The following is a 21,267-nucleotide window of genomic DNA, read 5'->3' on the forward strand; positions in this document are numbered from 1 at the left end:
TCACATTCCTGATCAAGTACCTTCATTGTTTAAAATGGGGAATGGTCTTAACCAAATCTTCTGAAGTAGGGCCTGAGAATTTTTAAGACTCACAGTCAGGACATCAAGATTCTGTCTGCCTCTACTTGCCAAGCCCTGTCCTTCATCATAGGGAATTCCCCAACCCCATTTCCAGAATTTTTATCCTTCACTTTGATGTGGGCTCATAGTAGGCACTGAGGGATAGTGAGCAAAAGGACCCTCAGATTCTGAAATCTGGCATTTCTCACTAGTTAAAACTGGTTAAACATCAACTACAAAACCTGAAATTTCAGCATCAAACATAAATTGTAGATAATTGTTACCAACTCTATGCACAGGATCTGTAATATTCTGTATTGGGCATCAATTTTGTGCCTAATTGGTTTAATTAAATACTCATATTGTTTTTAGAATTGTAACATCATTAACTACGTATAGTGGTCCTCCAGTGTGCCACATCTACCAACCCATGTTCTCATCCCAGAAGGACAGGGAGACCTCTCCCACATTGACCAATGATGACAAGGTGGACAATGTGTAACAAGGGGCCTGCACACTGTGGACTCTGGCATTTGAGAGGAATCCCCTACATTTGCAAGTGCTTCTTATTCCCAATGACATCACACTCTAAAACACACCTGCACCTGAATTTGGCCATGCCCTCCTTCCAGCGTTTTCAGGAAAGGTGAAGATTTCTCTGGAATGGGAGATGACAAGATTCCTGGCCCAAATCAATATGCCAACCATAATCTACAGAGCTGGGAAGCTCCTATTCTACAGTTGTGGCTGCTACTCTATACAATCGCTGCAAAGAGGCTACTCTATTAGCCCCTAAAATTGTTCATAAACCCTAAGACTACCTCATTAGCCTCCAGACTATTTCACGTGTTATGACACAACCATAAACTACTTCTACAAATAAAATTATTTTCTTACAAATTAAATGGAATTTGAGTCTCCCATTCTTGGGCTGAGATTCTTCTATAAACTTGGGTGGGTTTCTCCCACAAGAACTCCTCTCTACTCTGTCTCTGACCCAGTGATACTGACCTCCTGGATGATTCTTAGTCAAGATTCCATCTTCTAACTCTGGCTTTCCCTTAGCTGTATCCACTGCTAGGAATGCCCTCCATGCTCATCTCGACAACTTGGATTTGTTTGTGCCAGATAGCATTTCCCTTTCTGAGAAGGTTTTCCTGGTCCCTAAAACTTTTTTTCTTTTCCTTTTAAACATTATTTTATTTGGTCATTTTCAAACATTATTCATTAGAAACAAAGATCATTTTCTTTTCCTCCTCCCACCCCACCCCTCCCATAGCCAACACATGATTCCTCTGGGTATAACATGTATCCTTGATCTAAACCCATTTCCATGTTGTTGGTATTTGCACTGGGGTGTTCATTTAGAGTCTCTCCTCAATCATATCCCCTCAACCTCTGTAGTCAAGCAGTTGCCTTTCCTGGGTGTTTTTACTCCCATTGTTTGTCCTCTGCTTGTGGGTAGTGTTTTTTCTCCTAGATCCCTGCGGATAGTTCAGGGTCATTGCACTGACATTGATGGAGAAGTCCATTATGTTCGATTGAACCACAGTGTATCAGTCTCTCTATACAATGTTTTCCTGGCTCTGCTCCTTTCGCTTCCTGGAAGTTGTTCCAGTCTCCATGGAATTCCTCCACTTTATTATTCCTTTGAGCACAATAGTATTCCATCCCCATCAGATACAACAATGTGTTCAGCCATTCCCCAATTGAAGGGCATCCCCTCATTTTCCAATTTTTGGCGACCACAAAGAGCACAGCTATGAATATTCTTGTACAAGTCTTTTTCCCTTATTATCTCTTTGGGGTACAAACCCAGCAGTGCTATGACTGGATCAAAGGGCAGGCAGTCTTTTATCACTCTTTGGGCATAGTTCCAAATTGCCTTCCAGAATGGTTGGATCAATTCACAACTCCACCAGCAATGAATTAATGTCCCAACTTTGCCACACTCCCTCCAGCATTCATTACTTTCCTTTCCTATCATGTTAGCCAATCTGCTAGGTGTGAGGTGGTACCAAAGAGTTCTTTTGATTTGCATCTCTCTGATTATCAGAGATTTAGAGCACTTTTTCATGTGCTTATTAATAGTTTTGATTTCTTTAACTGAAAACTGCCTATACATGTCCCTTGCCCATTTATCAATTGGAGAATGGCTAGATTTTTTTCCTACAATTGATTTAGCTCTTTGTAAATTTGAGTAATTAGACCTTTGTCAGAGGTTTTTGTTATGAATAGTTTCCCAATTTGTTGCTTCCCTTCTCATTTTGGTTACATTGGTTTTGTTTGTACAAACTTTTTAATTTGATGTAGTCGAAATTATTTATTTTACATTTTGTGACTTTTTTAAAGTCTTCATTGGTTTTAAAATCTTTCCCAATCTGCAGGGGTCTAAGAGAAAAAAAAATATCCTCAAGCAGAGGACAAATTGAGGGAGTAAAAACACCGAGGAAAAGCAACTGCTTGACTACAGAGGTTGAGGGGACATGATCGAGAAGAGACTCTAAATGAACACCTTAATGCAAATACCAACAACAAGGAAATGGGTTCAGAGCAAGGACACATGTGATAACCAGAGGAATCATGCATTGTCTAGGGGAGGGGTGGTGGGAGGGGGGAAGGAAAAGAAAATGATCTCTGTTTCCAATGAATAATGAATGAAAATGACCAAATAAAATAATTTTTTAAAAACTAAAAAAAAGAAAAGAAAACCTCAAATGGGGTCACAAAGAGTTAGACACAACTACAGTGACTGAACAACAACAAATACAAAAGGAATCTAACATAATTTCCAAGGGATTATTTATTAAAGCAAATCACCCCCCCCCCAAAATAAATAAAATAAAATCTTTCCCTTCCCAAAGGTCTGACATGTATACTATTCTGTGTTCACCTAATTTACTTATAGTTTCTTTCTTTATGTTCAAGTCATTGACCCATTCTGAGTTTATCTTGGTGTAGGGTGTGAGGTGTTGATCCAAACCTAATCTCGCCCACACTGTCTTCCAATTTTCCCAGCAGTTTTTATCAAATAGTGGATTTTTGTCCCCAAAGCTGGGGTCTTCGGGTTTGTCATAGACTGTCTTGCTGAGGTCACTTACCACAAGTCTATTCCACTGATCCTTCTTTCTGTGTCTTAGCCAGTACCAAATTGTTTTGATGACCACTGCTTTATAATATAGTTTGAGATCTGGGACTGCAAGGCCAACTTCCTTTGTATTTTTTTTTTCATTATTTCCCTGGATATCCTTGATCCTTTGTTCTTCCAAATGAACTTTGTTATGGTTTTTTCTAAGTCAGTAAAAAAATTTTTTGGAAGTTCAATGGGTATATCACTAAATAAATAAATAAGTTTGGGTAGGATGGTCATTTTTATTATATTGGCTCGTCCTACCCATGAGCAGTTAATGTTTTTCCAAATGCTCATGTCTAGTTTTAGTTGTGTGGAGAGTGTTTTGTAGTTGTGTTCATATAGTTCCTTTGTTTGTCTCAGGACATAGATTCCTAAGTATTTTATTTTCTCTAAGGTGATTTTGAATGGGATTTCTCTTTCTAGTTCTTGCTGCTGAATTGTGTTGGAAATATATAGAAATGCTGATGACTTCTGTGGGTTTATTTTGTAACCTGCAACTTTGCTAAAGTTGTTGATTATTTCGACTAGCTTTTTGGTTGATTCTCTAGGATTCTTTAAGTAGACCATCATATCATCTGTAAAGAGAGATAACTTGGTCTCCTCCTTGCCTATTTTAATGCCTTTGATTTCTTTTTCTACTCTAATTGCTACTGCTAGTGTTTCTAGTACAATGTTAAATAATGGAGGTGATAATGGGCATCCTTGTTTCACTCCTGATCTTATTGGGAATGCAGTTGCTTTATCCCCATTACAGATATTAGATGATGATTTTAGATATATATATATACTGTTTATTAGTTTTAGGAAAGACCCTTCTATTCCTATGCTTTCTAGTGTTTTTAATAGGAATCGGTATTGTATTTTATCAAAGGCTTTTTCTGCATCTATTGAGATAACCATGTGGTTTTTGTTGGTTTGCTTGTTGATATTGTCAATTATGTGGATGGTTTTCCTAATATTGAACCCTGCATTCCTGGTATAAATCCTACTTGGTCATAGTGAATGACCCTCCTGATCACTTGCTGGAGTCTTTTTGCTAGTATCCTATTTAAGATTTTTGCATCTATATTCATTAGGGAGATTGTTCTATAGCTTTCTTTCTTCTTTTTTGACCTGCCTGGCTTTGGGATCAGTACCATGTTTGTGTCATAAAAGGAATTTGGTAGAACTCTCTCTTTGCTTATTATGTAAAATAGTTTGTATAGTATATTCTTTGAATGTTTGATAGAATTCACTTGTGAATCCATCAGGCCCTGGCAATTTTTTCTTAGGGAGTTCTTTGATGGCCTGTTGGATTTCTTTTTCTGATATGGGATTATTTAAGAATTATTTTTCTTCTTCTGTTAGTCTAGGCAATTTATATTTTTGTAAATATTCATCCATATCACCTAGATTGGTATATTTATTGCCATATAGTTGGGCAAAGTAGTTTTTAATGATTGCCTTAATTTCCTCTTTTTTGGAGGTGAGGTCCCCCTTTTCATCTTTGATGCTGTTAATTTGCTTTTCTTCTTTCCTTTTTTAAATTAGATTGACCAGTACTTTGTCTATTTTGTTTTTTCAAAGTACCAGCTTCTAGTCTTATTTATTAATTCAATAGTTCTATCACTTTCGATTTTAATTTCTCCCTTAATTTTTAGGACCTCTAATTTGGTTTTCTTCTGGGGGGTTTTAATTTGTTCACTTTCAAGTTTTTTGATTTGCATGTCCAATTCATTGATCTCTGCCCTTCCTAATTTGTTAATATATACACTCAGAGACATGAATTTTCATCTGAGTATTGCTTTAGCTGCATCGTATAAGGTTTGAAAGGATGTCTCACCATTGTCATTTTCTTCAATGAAATTGTTTCTCTAATTTGTTTTCTAACTAACCGATTTTGGAGTATCATTATTCAATTTCCAATTGATTTTTAACTTTGCTCTCCATGTACCCTTACTGATCATTATGTTTATTGCCTTATGATCTGAAATGGTTGCATTATTTCTGCTTTTCTGCATTTGTACGCCATGTTTCTGTGACCTAGTGTATGGTCAATTTTTGTGAAGGTGCCCTGTGCTGCTGAAAAGGTGTATTCCTTTTTGTCCCTATTTATTTTTCTCCATATATCTATTAACTCTAATTTTTCTAAGATTTCATTCACATCTTTTACTTCTTATTTATTTTTTGATTTATCTAAATTTGATAGTGGTTGGTTCAAGTCTCCCATTAATATGGTTTTATTGGCTATTTCCTCCTTCAATTCTCCTAGTTTCTCCATTAGAAATTTGGGTGCTATATATACCATTTGGTGCATACATGTTGATTAGTGTTATTTCCTCATTGTCTATACTCCCTTTTATCAGGATGTATTTACCTTCTCTATCCCTTTTAATCAGGGTCTATTTTTGCTTTGACTTTGTCAGATATCATGATTGCAACTCCTGACTTCTTTCTGTCAGTTGAGGCCCAACAGATCTTACTCAAACCTTTAATTCTGACCCTGTGAGTATATACCACCTCATGTGTGTTTCTTGAAGACGACATATGGTAGGGTTTTGGATTCTAATCCATTCTGCTATTTGTGTTTTATGGATGAGTTCATCCCATTCACGTTCAAAGTTATGATTGTCACTTGTGAATTCCCCAGCATTTTGATATCCCCCCCCCAATTCTGACCTTTCTTCTTTTGCTATAACCTTTTAAACCAGTGGTTTACTTTAAATCAGTCCCCCTAGTCCCCTCCCTTGCTATGCTTCCCTTTCTGGCCCCTCCCTTTTTGTTCCCTTCTTGTTTTGGGTTTTTTTTTGGGGGGGTCTGTTAATTTTCCTCCCCTTCTCCTTCCCTCCCTTTTTGTACTCCCTACCCCTGCCCTCCACCCCTTACCCTGCTGGATAAGATAGAATTAAAGATCTCAAAGGATCTAGATGCTCTTCCCTCTCAGAGATGATTTCACTGAGAGTAAGGTTTAAGTAATACCAATTAGCACTCTTTTCCTCTCCTTATAAGAGAATTCTTCCCCTCCCCTTCCCGTGTGTATCTTTGTGTGACAAAGATTTTAATTTATTTCTATTTTGTTCAGGTATATCTTGGTACCATCATCGATTCCCCCCTCCCTTTTTCTTTTTTTTCTCCAAATCATCTTAATGCCCCAATCTTTCCCTATGAGTGATTCTTCTGTTTACTCTATTAATGCATACAATTTTTGAGTTACACATAACATTTTCCCCATATATTAATATATATACTTTGATCTAGTTGTAGCCCTTATAGAGGAGTTTGAATAAAAGAAAAAAACATTTTTCTCCTTTTCCCTTTCTTTCATATTTATCTTTTCATGTTTCTCTTGCTCTTTGTGTTTGGATGTCAAACTTTCCACTGAGTTCTAGTCTTTTCTTTACAAATACTTGGAAATCTTATATTTTGTTGAATACCCATACTTTCCCCCTGGAAGTATATGGTCAGTTTTGATGGATAGGTGATTCTTGGTTGAAGACCCAGTTCTCTTGCCTTTTTGAATATCATGTTCCAGGCCTTGAGGTCATTCAGTGTGGAAGCTGCCAGGTCTTGTGTGATGCTGATTGGTGCTCCTTGGTATCTGAAGTTTCTCTTTTTGGCTTCTTGTAAAACTTTCTCCTTAGCTTGGAAGCTCCTGAATTTGGCAATTACATTCCTGGGCGTTGACTTTTGGGGATTTAGTATAGAGAGTGTTCTATGAACCCTTTCAAATTCTATTTTGCCCCCTTCTTCAAGAGTTTCAGGGCAATTTTTAAAAATTATTTCTTGTAGTATGGCATCAAGATTTTTGTTTATCTCTGGTTTTTCAGGTAGACCAATGATTCTCAAATTCTCTCCTTCCTGTTTTCCTGATCTATCACCTTGTCAGTGAGATATTTTGTTTCCTTCTAATTTGTTAATCTTTTTACTTTGCTTTATTAATTCTTGCTGTTTTGCAAGATCATTGTTTTCCAGTGGCTTAATTCTGGTCTTTAAGGACTGGTTTTCCTTTTCAGTTTGGTCTGCCCTGCTTTTTGAAGCTTCCAGCTGTTTCTCCAATTGGGAGTTCTTGTCTATCAGACTGTTGACCTCTCTCTGAATTTTTTCCCATTTTTCTTACCAGAAGGTTTCCATCTTTTGGATAAGCTCCACTTTGAGTTCTTCCAGAGCTTGTGGACAATTTCCATTTTGGGGGGAAGCTTTTGATTTTGTTTGAATTTCATCCTCTTTTCCCTCTGTAGCCTGGGTTTTCCCTCCGTAAAAGTTTTCAAGAGTTACTTTCTTCCTGTTCTTCTTGAAGGGTTGGTCTTGGGCACAATGAGCCATCCCTTTGGTTTTCCCTTCCCTTTAGTCAGAAATCTGAGTGAGATGGGCAGATTTTCTGTGGAGTTACATGGCGGAGCTTTTGCCTCAGGCAGGTTTTGGCATCTCCACAGACTCTGCAGTTTGCAAGAGCACCCAGTCTGTACTCTCTAGTGTACAGGGGTCTCCTGTGTAACCACTCTCAGAGGTAGATCCCTGGCCGTCCTAGTTAGATCCCAAGGACCCTGGTGTGCCCCTAACTCACTACAAAGATGTCCCTCTCTCACTCGCCATCTCTGGTGGGCGCACTGGTCCCGACTCTGGTTCCGTAGGTGAGGTGGGGGAGGGTAGTTCAGATCACATTTGGATGTGAGCTTTTTCTTCTTATAGGGTGGAAATGCTGAAACCCCACGTACCTTCAGTGCTACGCCCTATTGTAGAGTCCCTCCATTCTTCCAAAGATGATTTTTATGTTCTTTTGAGGTAATCTATTTCATTGGGTGCTGGGGAGATGAAGCAATTCACGTCTAGATTGCAGCCATGTTTACCCAATAGTCATCCCTAAAACTCTTTAAGAGCTTTACTTCTGAGGATCCTAGATTCTACTTCCTCAGGGCTTCAATTCTGCCCCACAATGTGAATTCTACCTGGGTCACTACCCATGCTCATCTCTGGGGATCCCCTTTCCCCATCTCTTCAACACCTTCCTCTTTCCCTCCTTCATGTTCAGGATTCAGACCCTCCTTCTGAGCAGGTAGATATCCATAATCCCTGGACAGCAGGGTAATCTGAAAGTAGAGGTGCTGATAGCAAAAATCTCTTTTGAGAAAAGATTCTGTAGGGCACCTTTAATAAGGATGAATCTAGATTTGATGGAATTGTTTTAAAATCAATTATAGTAGCACTTCAATTCACATGTTTTCCTATGAGGATAATTATATTTAACCTTGTATATGTGAGTGTAAAATCCCCTACTCCCTTTTATGATTATTATTATAGTATTAGCCTACATGATTATTTTTATAACACAATAATTAGTTATGAGTTCATAGTCACACAATATACTTTGCTTTATAAAAGTTATAAGCATTAGTTAAGAAAATTACACATTGGATTGATATCAAACCTCCTGACATTAAGCCTATAACCCAGGACATTCCATAAATCCTACCACACCCTTCTTGGGTATATAACAAGATAGACAAAAAGGATGGTCTTGTTTTTAGAACAAGACAAGTCACACAGGAGGTGGAGGGCTAGTATTATTTTCATATATCAGTTAACCAAAAACTGCTGGCTGAATACTGCAAGGTTACCACCCATAGTGATCTTTTTTACACTCATCAGATCAGCACTTGCATCCCATATAAATGATTCTGCATCCATTCTATTTTCATTGTGACTATTTTCTGTTATTGCATCATCAGTTTCTTAGCATAAAAAAGCTATCTCCTAAGACTCTGTGTCGTTGCTCTTGATTTGACAAGGATCTGGCTTTATTGGGAGTCTGGCCTCCTCCCAACAAACCTGTTTAGCTTGGAGATCTGTACTGGTGTAATAATTTGTCATCACATACATAGCATAGACCTTAATGCAAAATAGGCTTATGATATGATATGCAAGTGATAGGTTTACAAATTGTAGAAATAAGTGTAACTGTATCAGTCATGCCACACTGGATGGACTCAAGTATAATCAGTCCAGAGTACCAAGCTGGTAATATGTGATTTTCTATGTAATTATTTTGATACTTCCAACTGAAGTCATTGGAATGTCAATAAATTTATTTCATATTTGAAATCCACAATATCATTTGTTTTCTTCTAACTTTTGCTTTATAGGAATTTTGGGGAAAACCTTATATAGGAAATTATGCTAATTACAATCATTCTTATACAGCAAAGACATCACTCAATTACTAAATTAACTCCCTATTAGATCTAGATACAATGAAATAATGAATTAAGGCATTTGAGAACAGGGTTAGGATTTTTAAAAACTAAAGTACTTAATTGGTCATATTGTTGTAAAGCAGATGATAACTTGTTTGTACTTTTAATCTTGGTTGCATTAGTTTTGTTTGTACAGTTTTGAATTTAATATAATAAAGATTACCTATTTTATACCTCATGTTACCCATTTCTTATTTGGTCATAAATTTCTCCCTTATCAATAAATTGATCTGAAAGGTAAACTATTCTATGCTCCCTTAATTTGCTTATGGCTTCATACTTTAGGTCTAAATCATATATCCATTTGGACCTAATCTTAGATCTTATGACATACTAGAGTGAATGGTCTGATTTTGATCAAGATTAGAGCCCAGTGTGAATGTCCATAGTTTCTGTGCTGTATAAGAGATTAATTAATTTTATTAAATAGAAACTAGCAAGGGAAAAAAAGATGGGAAAATAGGAGATACTTTCATCATTGCTGCATTTAACTTGCTATTCTGTGGCCACCCTTAGGGCCCCCTTAGCCATACTCAGGGAAGTACAGCTAGCAACAAAACTGGAAGAGAACAGCTCTGAAATCTGCTTTTGCCTCAAGTTTATTAAACCTTTTATGCACCCACTAACCCACAAATCTCATCTCAGAAGCCAACTGTGGCTTTCTATTTTGCCTGGGGCACCCAGGTGGAGGTCCTGGGGACATCACCCTGCCCTCATCTCATGATCTCTTGAATCTGTTGCTGACTTCTTACTGCGGCTATTCTATCTTCACTCATTTCCATCACACAATCCTCACCTCTGAGTCAAGTTAAGGCTGATGCCAGGTTTGCTGCCCCAGAAAGGGGGGAGTGTAAATTTCCTTCACACAACAGCAGGATTGGAGGAGCTGCATGTGAATATCTTTCCACATAGTTTATATTGTTAAGGTTCCTCCCCATGTGGATTCTCTGATGAACAGCAAGACTGGAGCGCTTACTGAATGTTTTCCCACATTGATTGCATTCATAAGATTTCTCATCAGTGTGGATTTTCTGATGTACAGCAAGATGGGAGCTCCGACCGAATGTCTTTCCACATTGCTTGCATTCATAAGGTTTCTCCCCAGTGTGGATTCTCTGATGTACAACAAGACTGGAGCTCTGACGGAATGTCTCTCCACATTGATTGCATTCATAAGGTTTCTCCCCAGTGTGCATTCTCTGATGTACAACAAGACTGGAGCTCTGACGGAATGTCTTTCCACATTGCTTACATTCATAAGGTTTCTCCCCAGTATGCATTCTCTGATGTACATCAAGACTGGAGCTCCGACTGAATGTCTTTCCACATTGCTTGCATTCATAAGGTTTCTCCCCAGTGTGTGTTCTACGATGTACAGCAAGATGGGAGCTCCTACGGAATGTCTTTCCACACTGATTGCATTCATAAGGTTTCTCCCCAGTGTGCGTTCTCTGATGTACAGCAAGACATGAGTTATCTGTGAATGCCTTTCCACATTGTTTGCATTCATAAGGTTTCTCCCCCGTGTGGATTCTCTGATGTACAGCCAGTTTGGACCTTTCCTTGAATGTCTTTCTACATTGCTTGCATTCATAAGGTCTCTCCCCTGTGTGGATTCTCTGATGGTGAGCAAGAGCAGATCTCAGTCTGAATGTCTTTCCACATTGTTTACATTCATAGGGTTTCTCGCCACTGTGAATTCTCTGATGTCCAGCAAGATGGGACCTCAGACTGAATTTTTTTCCACATTCCTTGCATTCATGAAGTCTCTCTTTAGTGTGGATTCTCTGATGTCCAGCAAGACTTGCCCTGTGCATAAAAGTCTTTCCGCACTGATTACTTTCACTAGATTTTTCCTCATTGTGCATTCTTTGATATTCAGTATGAGATAAGTGTTGAGATTCAGCATCTAATTCTCTGGAAGTGAAGTAATTGGGACCATCACTCACGAATCTTTGTAGATCCATTTCTTTCACAGAAAGGCTCACCTCTGTTGAAGTCGCCTTCATTTCAGGTCTGATCTCTCCTTCTACAGGAAACAAAAAGTAAAACATATATAACTATCTCCTTTTCCCCACTGTCAGAACATAAACTGCATTATATCCTATTTCCTCAGATATGAAAAAAAGTCTTCCAACATAAACGGGCACAATCCATCCATAGAAATACCATTGCCTCAAAGCTAAAGAACAATGTAAATAACAAAGAGCCTCCTGTGGGATCTCACTGGCTCTTCATAACAAATCATAACAAATCTGGGATTTTGGACAGGCTACCTTTATTACATTCCTATATAACCTCAGAAAGGCTTCATGAGTCACTTAACCCAAAATCCAGGCAGCTGAGACCTTATCTTGTGACGGAACATGCTTTGTCCACAGTACTAGACAATTCACTTTCAATCTTTTGACTTTCATTTTCATTATCTCTACATTCAATACTCTCTTCCTAGGTATGACACCACTAGGTGCATGTAGAGTAAATATTCTTATTATTTCGTCATCTAGCTTCTCTGTAAACATTATATAATTCCCTTTGTGACTCCTTTCTATCTTATTTTATGTTCTAGTATCTAAGATCAGATGAAGAAATTCAGCACCATATTTGCATTTATCTAAGGCATAAGATTTAAAGGAAAACCATGGCATTTCCCATGTTTAAAAATATGTCTCATACTGTATGCTGAGTTCATGATCCTTTTGTAAGGAAATGGGCAAGAAACCTCATACAATTCTCTTATTTCCAACCTTATGTAGATGCTAGCATTTTCATGATATTCTTAAAAATCCTAATACAGGTGGTGGTACATTCTCATTTTACCTCAAAAAACTTAATAGGACTTTTAACCACAGGCAAGTCAGGAGCTATGTTGGTCTTGGTCTCCTCAACTATAACATGGACATAATAATAACAAGTGACTCCTGGGGTTCCTATGAGGATTTAACGCAATAATACAAAGTTTATGACAAATACTAGGGGTCATATGCAAAGGGTGGCTTTCATATTTATCATTAGAATTTGGATTATTTCCTCCTTAAACTGTCACTGTGTTCATTCCTCTATTTCCTGATTTCCCTGTTAAATTAAGTGCATTTCCATTCCCCAACACTCCTTTCTCCCTGGATCATCTCAGAATGAGATTCAGGATCTATTACTTCTTTTTAAACCACCTTCACGTCTGGTTTCTAGATTGTGAGCTCCAGACAACCCAAACTAGTGTTTCCTTTCCTTTGTATGCTCATGGCTTAGCATGGTTCCTAGAACATATTTATTATTTAATACATGTTTACTGACTGGAACCAGGGCTTATGTTAAGTCCAACCTCTATCAGGATCCTTGCACTCTCGTCTCTCTCCTGGAAGACAAATGCATGCTCTGGGCTCAGTCATGTTTCTGTCTCTCTCTTGCCCTTATTTCTAAGCAGACAACAGTAACTCCATTGGAACTAGAGCAGACCCAATGCTGAAGATCCCAGAAGCTTCTCTCATCTTCCTAAAATGAGGTGCTGTGGTCAGCTGATTGTCCAAGAACAGGACAAAGACTGAGTCCCAGAAACCAGGAAAAGGCCTGGAAATAATTTAAGGAAAGCTTAGCCTTGGATTGCTTCCAAAGAGGGCAGCAGTTTTCAACTCACTCATGGGCTTGGGGTCAATGGAGGGAAGGAAAATCAGGAAATCAGCTACATTGAGACTCCCTGACCTCAGCTGGGTCGTCACCATGGCAAGGCAATTATGGGACATCTCCCTAATGGATTCCGTTTGCTACCCGACACAGCAGCTTTCCAAATATTTCCCTGGTCTCCAGCTTTCCCTCATGGCTTTCTCCCACCCCCTACTTCACCTTCTTAGCTGAGAACTTGGTCTCATAGTTCACTGAACAAAAGCTGGACCTCTCTGCAGAGCTCTCTCATACTCCACATCTCACCCCACTCAGCTGCCTCCTTTTCCTTTTTGGCCTCAGGATCAGAGGAAAAGGTCATTCTTCCCCTAGCTAAAAAAAAATCTCTTTCCATGGGCAAAAAGCCCATCCCATTCCTCATCCATGACTGTCTATTCCTCCCTGCAGGACCCCCATTGTTCTTTCATCTTCAGCCTTTCCCACACTAATAAGCTAATGACTCTCTTCCTCTGAGAACCAATAAACCATTCCTCCCCAATGCTCTAAACACTCTCACTTGATCTCTTCATCCCCATTAGATACTGTCCAACATCTGTCCTCAGGTTCAGGGCTAAACTGCTAGAGATGGTCATTTGCAGTGAGTTGGGCAGGTGCCTTTCCCTTGTCCACTATACTTTCTCTGAGAATCCTCAGTCTGGCTCTCCTGAAGCCCAGGCAACCTCCCTCCATTAGACCCCTCTACTTCTCCTTCCCTTCAGAGGATTCCCCTATCATGATTGGCTGCCTTGGAGCTGGGATCTAGAGGGATTCTACAGAACTGTGGGCATTCTGTCTGCTCTGGCAGAGGATGAGTTCCATGAGGGCAGGGGATGTTCAGTGTAGCCCTTTATGTCCCTCATAACTTAGTCCAGAACCTAGTACAGAGCAAGCCCTCATAGTGTGTTTCTGGACTAAAGAACTCATAGAGGATAAGCTCAGTTCTGTTAGTACCTGCAGGAGACTTCCAGGTGCTTCAGTTCCAAACACTCACTTCTTAAAGGGTCACAGTTTGATCCCCTGAGGGGAGCTGATAGGAAATGGAGTCCAACAGCCTCATCATACAGATGGGGAAATTCAGTCCCAGGGGTTCAGTGACTTGCCCAGGGAACCCCTACTAAAAATTCTGAAAAACAATTCCAAGTCAGGTCCTCCTGCCCCCAAATCTAGCCCTGGCCAGAGCACACTGAAGCCTCTGGTCACCCTGGCTCTCCCACACCTCTTTTCCCCTCCCTCACCTGGGCCACAGGTCCTCAGGTCTTCTTGATCCAGCATACTTGGGCCTTCTCTCTGTTCCAGATAAGAGACTACATCATCTGGGGGAGCAGGAAGCCCTGGGCATGGGGAATCAGTCAGGAAAAAGAATGAAGAGAAACTCATCACTGAGTTATTTTTAAGGAAAGGTGTGGGAGTCCAGTGACTCCACTCCAAGAATCTCTCCATGGAGTTCCCCTAGGAGTCTGCCCTCACACCTCAGTATCTATAATGAAGGAGTCCATGGTAGGATGTGCCTGTTATGCTATTGGGGGATCTGGAATGAGCACAGCTCCCTTCTTGACCCTCCCTGTTCTGGTCCATTCTGGCAGAAACTCCTAAACTCAGAAACAGGGTCTTAGGGTCACTGTTCTGGGTCAGTCTGAAACCCCAGACAAAGGGACCTCAAGGAATTAGCTTCTGTCCCATCACCCTGCCTGCTCTTCCTACCCTGACAACTCTCTGATCCTTGTGGACTCTTCCCTCCAGGAGTCTCTGCCTCTTCTCCTGGGGAACTCAACAATTCTCATTGGGAACAAGACTATCTCTCAGTGAGTCCACTTATCCTGACAATCACAGAGGACAGCAAACAGGGCCTGCAGGAGGCTTATGGGGACTCCTGGAGGAGAATCTCATCAGCATTTAGGGTGGGGGAAAGGGGGGGCAGATGGTTGAGCAACCAATCTAGGTTCTAGGGCATTTTCTTCAAAGAAGACTGGACTCAGTCCATAGTTTTCTATTATCTGGAAATGAAAGGCAGCTAGAAGGGGAGGGGACAGGGGACTGGGATTAGAGGCAGAAAGGCCTCAGTTTACATTCTGCCACAAACAGCTCCTATGTGGGTGCCTAAGAACAAGCCACTTAATTGACTCTATTTCCTCATCTGTAAAATGGGGATAATTGTGTCACTGAAGTAGGAAGATAGAAGGTGAGGAAGAAGTGTCATATGATTATAGAGAAAACCCTCAGCTGAGACCCAGGCCTCATTATATAAATGCTTCATCCCTTTCCTCACTTCCTCACTGGCTCTGCTGGAGGCTTAGGGCAGTAGGAGGGAAGACTAAAGGCAAGTCTGATCTCCTGGGGACACCTAGGAGCTGTGAGCTACGAGTTTATGCTGGTTAAAGAGAAAAAGGTTCCCAATAGTAGATCTACTATAAAGGGGTAGAAGGCAGGAGGAAAACCCTCCTGAACTGTTTTCCCAGATTGGTTTGGGACACTCAATTCCAGGCCAGGGTAGGGCAATACGGAATCAGCTCTGAGATCACCTCCATGTCTGAGATTTTCCATCACACATTTGATCTCAGACTTCAGGAGCACCAAAGGGAACCTCCAAGGCCCCATTACACGATGCAAAGTCCTTTTACAGGAGCACCAGGCAGCAGGAGGGCCCTGGCTCAGGGACTCGCCATACCAGCCCTCGTCCCTTCCTCCTGACTGAAAACTACTCCTAGCCCTGCCTGCTGCTGAGGGCAACATTCGCTTGGATGGCAAACTGAGGCAGCAGGGAGAGGCTCCTTACCCACAGAGAGCAGGTTCCGGACATTCTCCAGCATCACCTCCTTGTACAGCTCCTTCTGGGGAGGGGACAAGAGGCGCCACTCCTCCCGCGTGAAGTCCACAGCCACATCCTGGAAAGTCACCACCTCCTAGAGGAGCCCAAGGCAGAGCACAGAGGGCTGAAATCTACATCAGAATGAAGAGCCCACCTCTGGTCAGTTACAGGAGGAAACTGACACACAGAGAAGGGAGGGGCCCAAAGGTCCTGCTCTTTGGTCAGTGTCAGAGTCAGCACTAGAAGCTGAGTGTGTAAGAGCCCAGGATGCTCCTGAAGGAAGCTGAGGAGTTTCTGTTGTGTAAAGGGAAATCTCTTAGAGGACCTCCATTGCAGCTTGGATCCCAAGGGTCACCAGTGATGGGATGTAGGAGTCAGTCACGTGTCTGTGGCCCTGTTGCTGTGTCCCAGGGCGGCCAGCTTCAGTGTGAGAGTCACCAACGTGCCAGAGCCTGAACTCAGAGGGGGAAGCTGGGAAGCTAAAAGGCAGATGAGGGAAGGGGAGGAGGCTTTTGTACCTCCCCCAGAAGTAACTGGCTCTCTGCGCTGGAGTTTGCCTCTGAGCTTTCCTGATCTCTTGATCTCTAGCAAGCCCAGCCTGAGCAAGCTGAATTGAGAATGAGATGTAGGAAGGCTTAGAGCTCCCTCACTCTGTCCTGTGAATTTCAAAACTACTCCACCCTATTCAGACCATTCTTTAGAAGATGGGATTTAGCTATTTCCTGATCAATAACAATAGAGATACTTGGAATAACAGAATCAGGTCTTGGAAACTACAATCTCCACCCTACTCAGAGTAACAAGATTAGGAAGGGCTGCAGCAAAACTCAAGATTTAATTACTTGAGAATATGGCCTTCAACAGACATGAGCAAAAAAGGAGACCTCTGGGCGGTCCTAGGTCAAGCTACAGCCACCATTGGCACAGTGAGACGCAGGAAGTGAGGTAGAGAACAGCCTCTGGAGTTCTCAGGACTTCCTGTGAGGAGGCTAGAGTTCAGTTTGAGGCTGGTGCTTGAGGTTGGAGGAGTCCCTCCGACTGCTTTCCTTCAGATTGGTCACGTGAGTTATAAGGACTGAACCCTTTTTCTGCCTTGGCTTTCCAAGGTCTTAACACCTGCTTTGGCTCAGCCTAAGCCAGAGTGGTTCTGAGTTAGACCTCTCTCTCCCTCCCTCCCTCCTTCTCTGTCTCTCTCTCTCTCTCCGTCCCTCCCTCCCCCCTCTCTCTCTCCCTCTCTCTGTCTCTTTCTCATATTTTCTTCCTCCTGTTGTAATTAAAAAACCACAAATATTTGGCAGCTGACTTGGGTATTTTATTATTTGGGATTTCCCTTGATGACCATTTAAATTTTAGATTTTTCTCAGTCTCAACCATAATATTCACCCGTTACACTCCCTCTCTCTCTCTCTTTCTGCCTCTCTCAAACTCTCTCTCTTTACTAATCAATGTTCATCAATCTGGTAATGAGCCCCCGGATCAGTCTTTACTCCTGACACTGTGGAAGGCACCAGAAAGGAGAGAAGGTACTCCACAGGGCTCGGGGACTCAGGATGCAGCCCAGGTGACCCATCCTCGGAGAAGGCTGAGCTGATCTCGGATCATTTACTTATTGATCCTATTTACTAGGAACTTGTTTTTGTCTAGTAACTGCCCAAGTCCTGCTTCTCTGCCTCCTGCCTCGGCTCCACACTCAGCCAGCCTGTAATAGGTGAAGCACAGAATCCAGCTCTTGGGCACTTCCATCACTCTTCTAGCCTCATTTCGAGGCATTAGCTGACCTTGGAAGACTCAGGCGAGCCCCAGGGAGTCAGCTCTAGTCTTTCTACACCCGCATCCCATCTCAGACATGTCTATTAGACCTCGCACTGGACTCACACCAGAATTGCTTCTTAGAGGACGGCTGGGGCATGGTTAGCCCCTTATTATTCCAAACAGTCACAGTGTCCCTGATTATCCCAGTTCTATGGCCAATGGTGACCCTCCATCCTATGATAGACATCCCTTACCCTGTCTATCCTTTGTTCTGGGCTCCCCTAAAACCTCCCAGAGAGATCTATCCTTCTGCTTAGGGTTTGGAACATTAACAGAGGCAAGTCCCTGACCTCTTTTATTGACAGGCAGCATTCCTCTGCTTGTCTTTCTTAGAGCTGCCTCAGTTTACCCTCTGATTAAATTTCCCTCCCAACACCTGAGAACATGAGCGCCACAATGTTGGGCAGAACAGTGGATGTTCACTAATGAAGAGGAGTCTGCAGTATGTTTAGGAAGAGACCCGGGAAGGGAAGAGATCATTTGTGTGTTGAACACCCCGAGCAGCAGAAATGCAGGAGGAGTGAATGAAGACAAGAGCAGCAGCAGAAGAACATCAGAGAGAGAAGAAAGAGGCTCCTTTTAAAAACTATAGACAAGGAGAAAGGGAGGAAGGAGGAAACCTGGGAGGGCTCAAGGTGAAGGCCAAGACAGAGAGCATCATGGGAAGAATCCTGTGGCCTCCCACCTGCTCCAGAAGGATGCTGCTTGTGTTGGGCTGCAGGACCACAGGGGAGAAGAGGAGGCAGACACCGAGAAGACAGGGATACAGCCAAGGCATGTCAAGGACCAGAAACTGTCATTTCCGTCCCCTCTACATTCAGCACCTCTTCTGCACTTCTGGCCATTCCCCAAGAGGCTGAAGACAGTCCTTGCCCTCCAGGAGCTCACAGTCCAGTGAGGGAGGGAGACAATACACAGACTATGGACACAAAGCAAGCTCTGTCTAGAAGAAGTAGGGAAGAATGGAAAGAATGAAGGCACTCGGACTAAGAGGGACGAGGGAAGGTTTCCTGTAGAAAGTTTTTGGTCTTTAGTTGCGACTTACAGGAAGTTTAAAGGGATCAGTGATCTGAAAGGTGGAGGAAAACTATTCCAGACATGAGGTGAAGCCATTGAAAATGCCTAGAACTAGACCCAGCCAGATCACCCGGTGCCTAGAGCGTCATATCTGGAGTCAGGAAGACCTGGGTTCAAATGTGACCTCAGTCACTTCCTAGCTGTGTGATGCTGAGTAAGTCACTTAACTCTGACTGCCTAGCCCTCATCACACATCTATTTTAGAACGGATCCTAACATGGAATAAAAGGGTTAAAAAAACAAAAACAAACACAAACTACCTTTTCCATTCTGGGCACTGAAGTGACTTTGTGAATAAATAATTAAAAACAGGAGGTCTTGGGTTCAAATCTGACCTCTGACACTTCTGACCTATGTGAGCCTGGGTAAGTCACTTACCCCCAATTACCTACCTCTTAACCATCTTCTACCTCACAACAAATGAGCATAAGCCTACACCATACTCTACTGGACAGGGTTTAAGGAAATGTGAGCTTAATGTGAAAGATCGCAGGATCAGAAGGGAGGAGATTGACAGCTCAGACACACCTCACAGCGACAGGGAGATGGATGTAGAATAACTTTCTATTTTCTCCCCAATTACAGGCAAAAATTAATTCTATCATTTTTTTAATTGAGTTCCAAATAGTCTCCGCCCCTCCTTTCCCCTCCCCTAGTGAACAATCTGGTCTAGACTTTACTGAGCAACCACATGAACTATGTTTCCTGATTAGCCATTTATGGAAGAAATCTCACACCAAAGTTTCCTTAAAACAGAAAAACATCCAAAGGGAACCTTAACCTCTGCTTGCCTCAGTTTCCCCAACAGTGAAATGAGTAGAATAAGAACGTTCACCCCAGAGCGCTGTTACACAGACTGCTGAAAGCAGATTTTAGCAGACCTCAAAGCCCTCCAGGCTGTCTGTGCCTCATTCTTTGTCCCTGAGCCTTCGGGACAAGCCCAGGACGTCTCCCTCAGGACCCCCCAACCCTACATGCACAGAAAACTCCCAGAACGTCAGGAAGTTGCCCCTTTCTCTCCAGCCGGTCCCTGCAGGGAAGGACTAGAGCAGGGAGGAATCTACTGCCCAGAGAAGGCCTGAGGCAGCTGCTGGCTCTGCTCGAGAGCCCTCGGAGCTCCTCTCCTGGCAAAAAGGCCCCATTTCTGTGTGAGGCCCTTCCTGGGCTTCCCCCAACTCCTGGGACTCCCTCTGGGTCAGGGGGCTCAGCAGAAGGTAGGGGGGGTCACCTCTGGGGTGGATACAACAGCCAAGGGGGGCTCTCGGGGGCTCCCACAGGATTCTGGCTGTCCCTGGCAGGGACCCCGACCGTCCCGCCAACAGGCTCCCCTGGGGGGCCGGAATGCACTTACCTGGGCTGGGAGTCTGTCTGTCTGCAGGGCCATCCTGGGCACTCCAGGCTCCCTGTGGAGGCAGCAAAGCAGCCCCAGTGAGTCCCCCGTGAAGCTCCCCCGGCTTTCCTGGCCTCGTCTCCCCCCTCACGGTCCTGCCCCCCCTTTAGGGCCCCTGAATGGAGCTCTGGCCACAGCTCTGCCCACCAGGCCTCCCTGCACTGCCCTCTGAGCAGCCTGAGGGGGCCTGGAGCCCCTCCTGGGCCCCCCTCCCCCTCCCTCTTTCCCATCATCCTGTCTGGCTCAGCCCATCCCCCCTGGGGCCTGGTCTGCCCTCAGGGGAGAGCCTGGGAGGAGAAGAGGGTTTGGGGGGCAGTTAAGCATGGGGGAATAGGAGGAAGGGGTGCTGGGGTCTCCCTAGAGGCTGGGGTGTGCCAGGGACCCTCTGGAGCTGGGGAGCCCCCAAGAGCATAGGAAAGGTCTGAGGCCACACTGGACCCCAGAACCCCCCAGGCAGGCCCCGCACTCTCCCCGAGTTCCCTCCTCCTCGCTCAGCCCCTCCCCCAATCCCCCAAGATGCTCTTTGGTATCCCAGGCCTAACGGCCCCTCCCCCTCCTCCCTGCTACCCCCTCGGCCCTGGGACACACCAGCCTCTTGACCAGGAGCACCTTCTCTGGCTGTCCCTCCCCTACTTGCCTACAGTCCGAAGGACAATCTCGCCTCCTCCAGGGAGCCCTCCTGATCTCCTCTTCACTCTCCGCCCTCTGGCTGGGCATTATTGCCTGTTTAGCCAAAATACACCGTACTTGAGGTGCCCGAAGCAGAGGCTGGGAGACAGGACTCCTGGGTCCTGACAGGGCGCGTAAAACTGCATCCGGTGCTGCCCCGCCCCCTCCCCGCCCCCTCCCGGCAGATCGTTTAAACAAGAATGAAGATCCCCAAGAGGAAGCCGGAGGCCACAGTCAGACCCTCCACACTGCCGGCGGCTGTACCCTCGGAGCGGGGAGAGACGTCCTCGCCTCCCGCCCTCCCCGCAGGAGCCCGGTTGCACCCGATCATTACCGAGGCTTCAGGCGCGGCGCGGAGGGCGTTCTACGGCCGGCCCGTTAAGGGGCCAAAGCCGGAAGATCTCTGGAAGTGGAGGAGGAGGAGGAGGAGGAG

At 43.4% G+C, this 21,267-nt stretch overlaps 1 protein-coding gene across 3 annotated transcripts; it reads right to left on the minus strand.

Moving 5' to 3' along the window:
- Positions 1 to 6,487: 6,487 nt before the first annotated feature.
- On the minus strand, positions 6,488 to 21,255 carry LOC103098501 (zinc finger protein 664-like). 3 transcript variants are annotated; one of them, XM_056825247.1, is made up of 6 exons: positions 20,803 to 21,255; positions 20,127 to 20,178; positions 15,854 to 15,980; positions 14,316 to 14,411; positions 14,032 to 14,203; positions 11,316 to 11,452 (listed from the first exon to the last, which is right to left on the minus strand). In XM_056825247.1, the coding sequence occupies exons 1-5, from the start codon at positions 20,880 to 20,882 to the stop codon at positions 14,169 to 14,171; spliced, it is 390 nt and encodes a 129-aa protein (XP_056681225.1). In that variant the 5' UTR covers positions 20,883 to 21,255; the 3' UTR covers positions 11,316 to 11,452; positions 14,032 to 14,168. The 3 variants fall into 3 exon arrangements, with proteins under 3 accessions (XP_056681207.1, XP_056681215.1, XP_056681225.1); XM_056825229.1 differs by lacking the exon at positions 14,032 to 14,203 and having other exon boundaries at positions 6,488 to 11,452; XM_056825237.1 differs by lacking the exons at positions 14,032 to 14,203; positions 14,316 to 14,411 and having other exon boundaries at positions 6,488 to 11,452.
- Between the last annotated feature and the right edge of the window lie 12 nt (positions 21,256 to 21,267).

This window comes from Monodelphis domestica, chromosome 1, assembly GCF_027887165.1.
Source record: "Monodelphis domestica isolate mMonDom1 chromosome 1, mMonDom1.pri, whole genome shotgun sequence".
NCBI lineage: Eukaryota > Metazoa > Chordata > Mammalia > Didelphimorphia > Didelphidae > Monodelphis > Monodelphis domestica.

Coding starts and splice junctions, on each gene's coding strand:
- LOC103098501 (XM_056825229.1), bottom strand. CDS start 20,882: ATGCCCAGCCAGAGGGCGGAGAGTGAAGAGGAGATCAGGAGGGCTCCC. Junction 15,981..20,126: donor CAGACAGACTCCCAGCCCAG/GTAAGTGCATTC, acceptor GGGCTCCTCTAG/GAGGTGGTGACTTTCCAGGA. Junction 11,453..14,315: donor CCTGAGGACCTGTGGCCCAG/GTGAGGGAGGGG, acceptor TGTTTCCTGTAG/AAGGAGAGATCAGACCTGAA.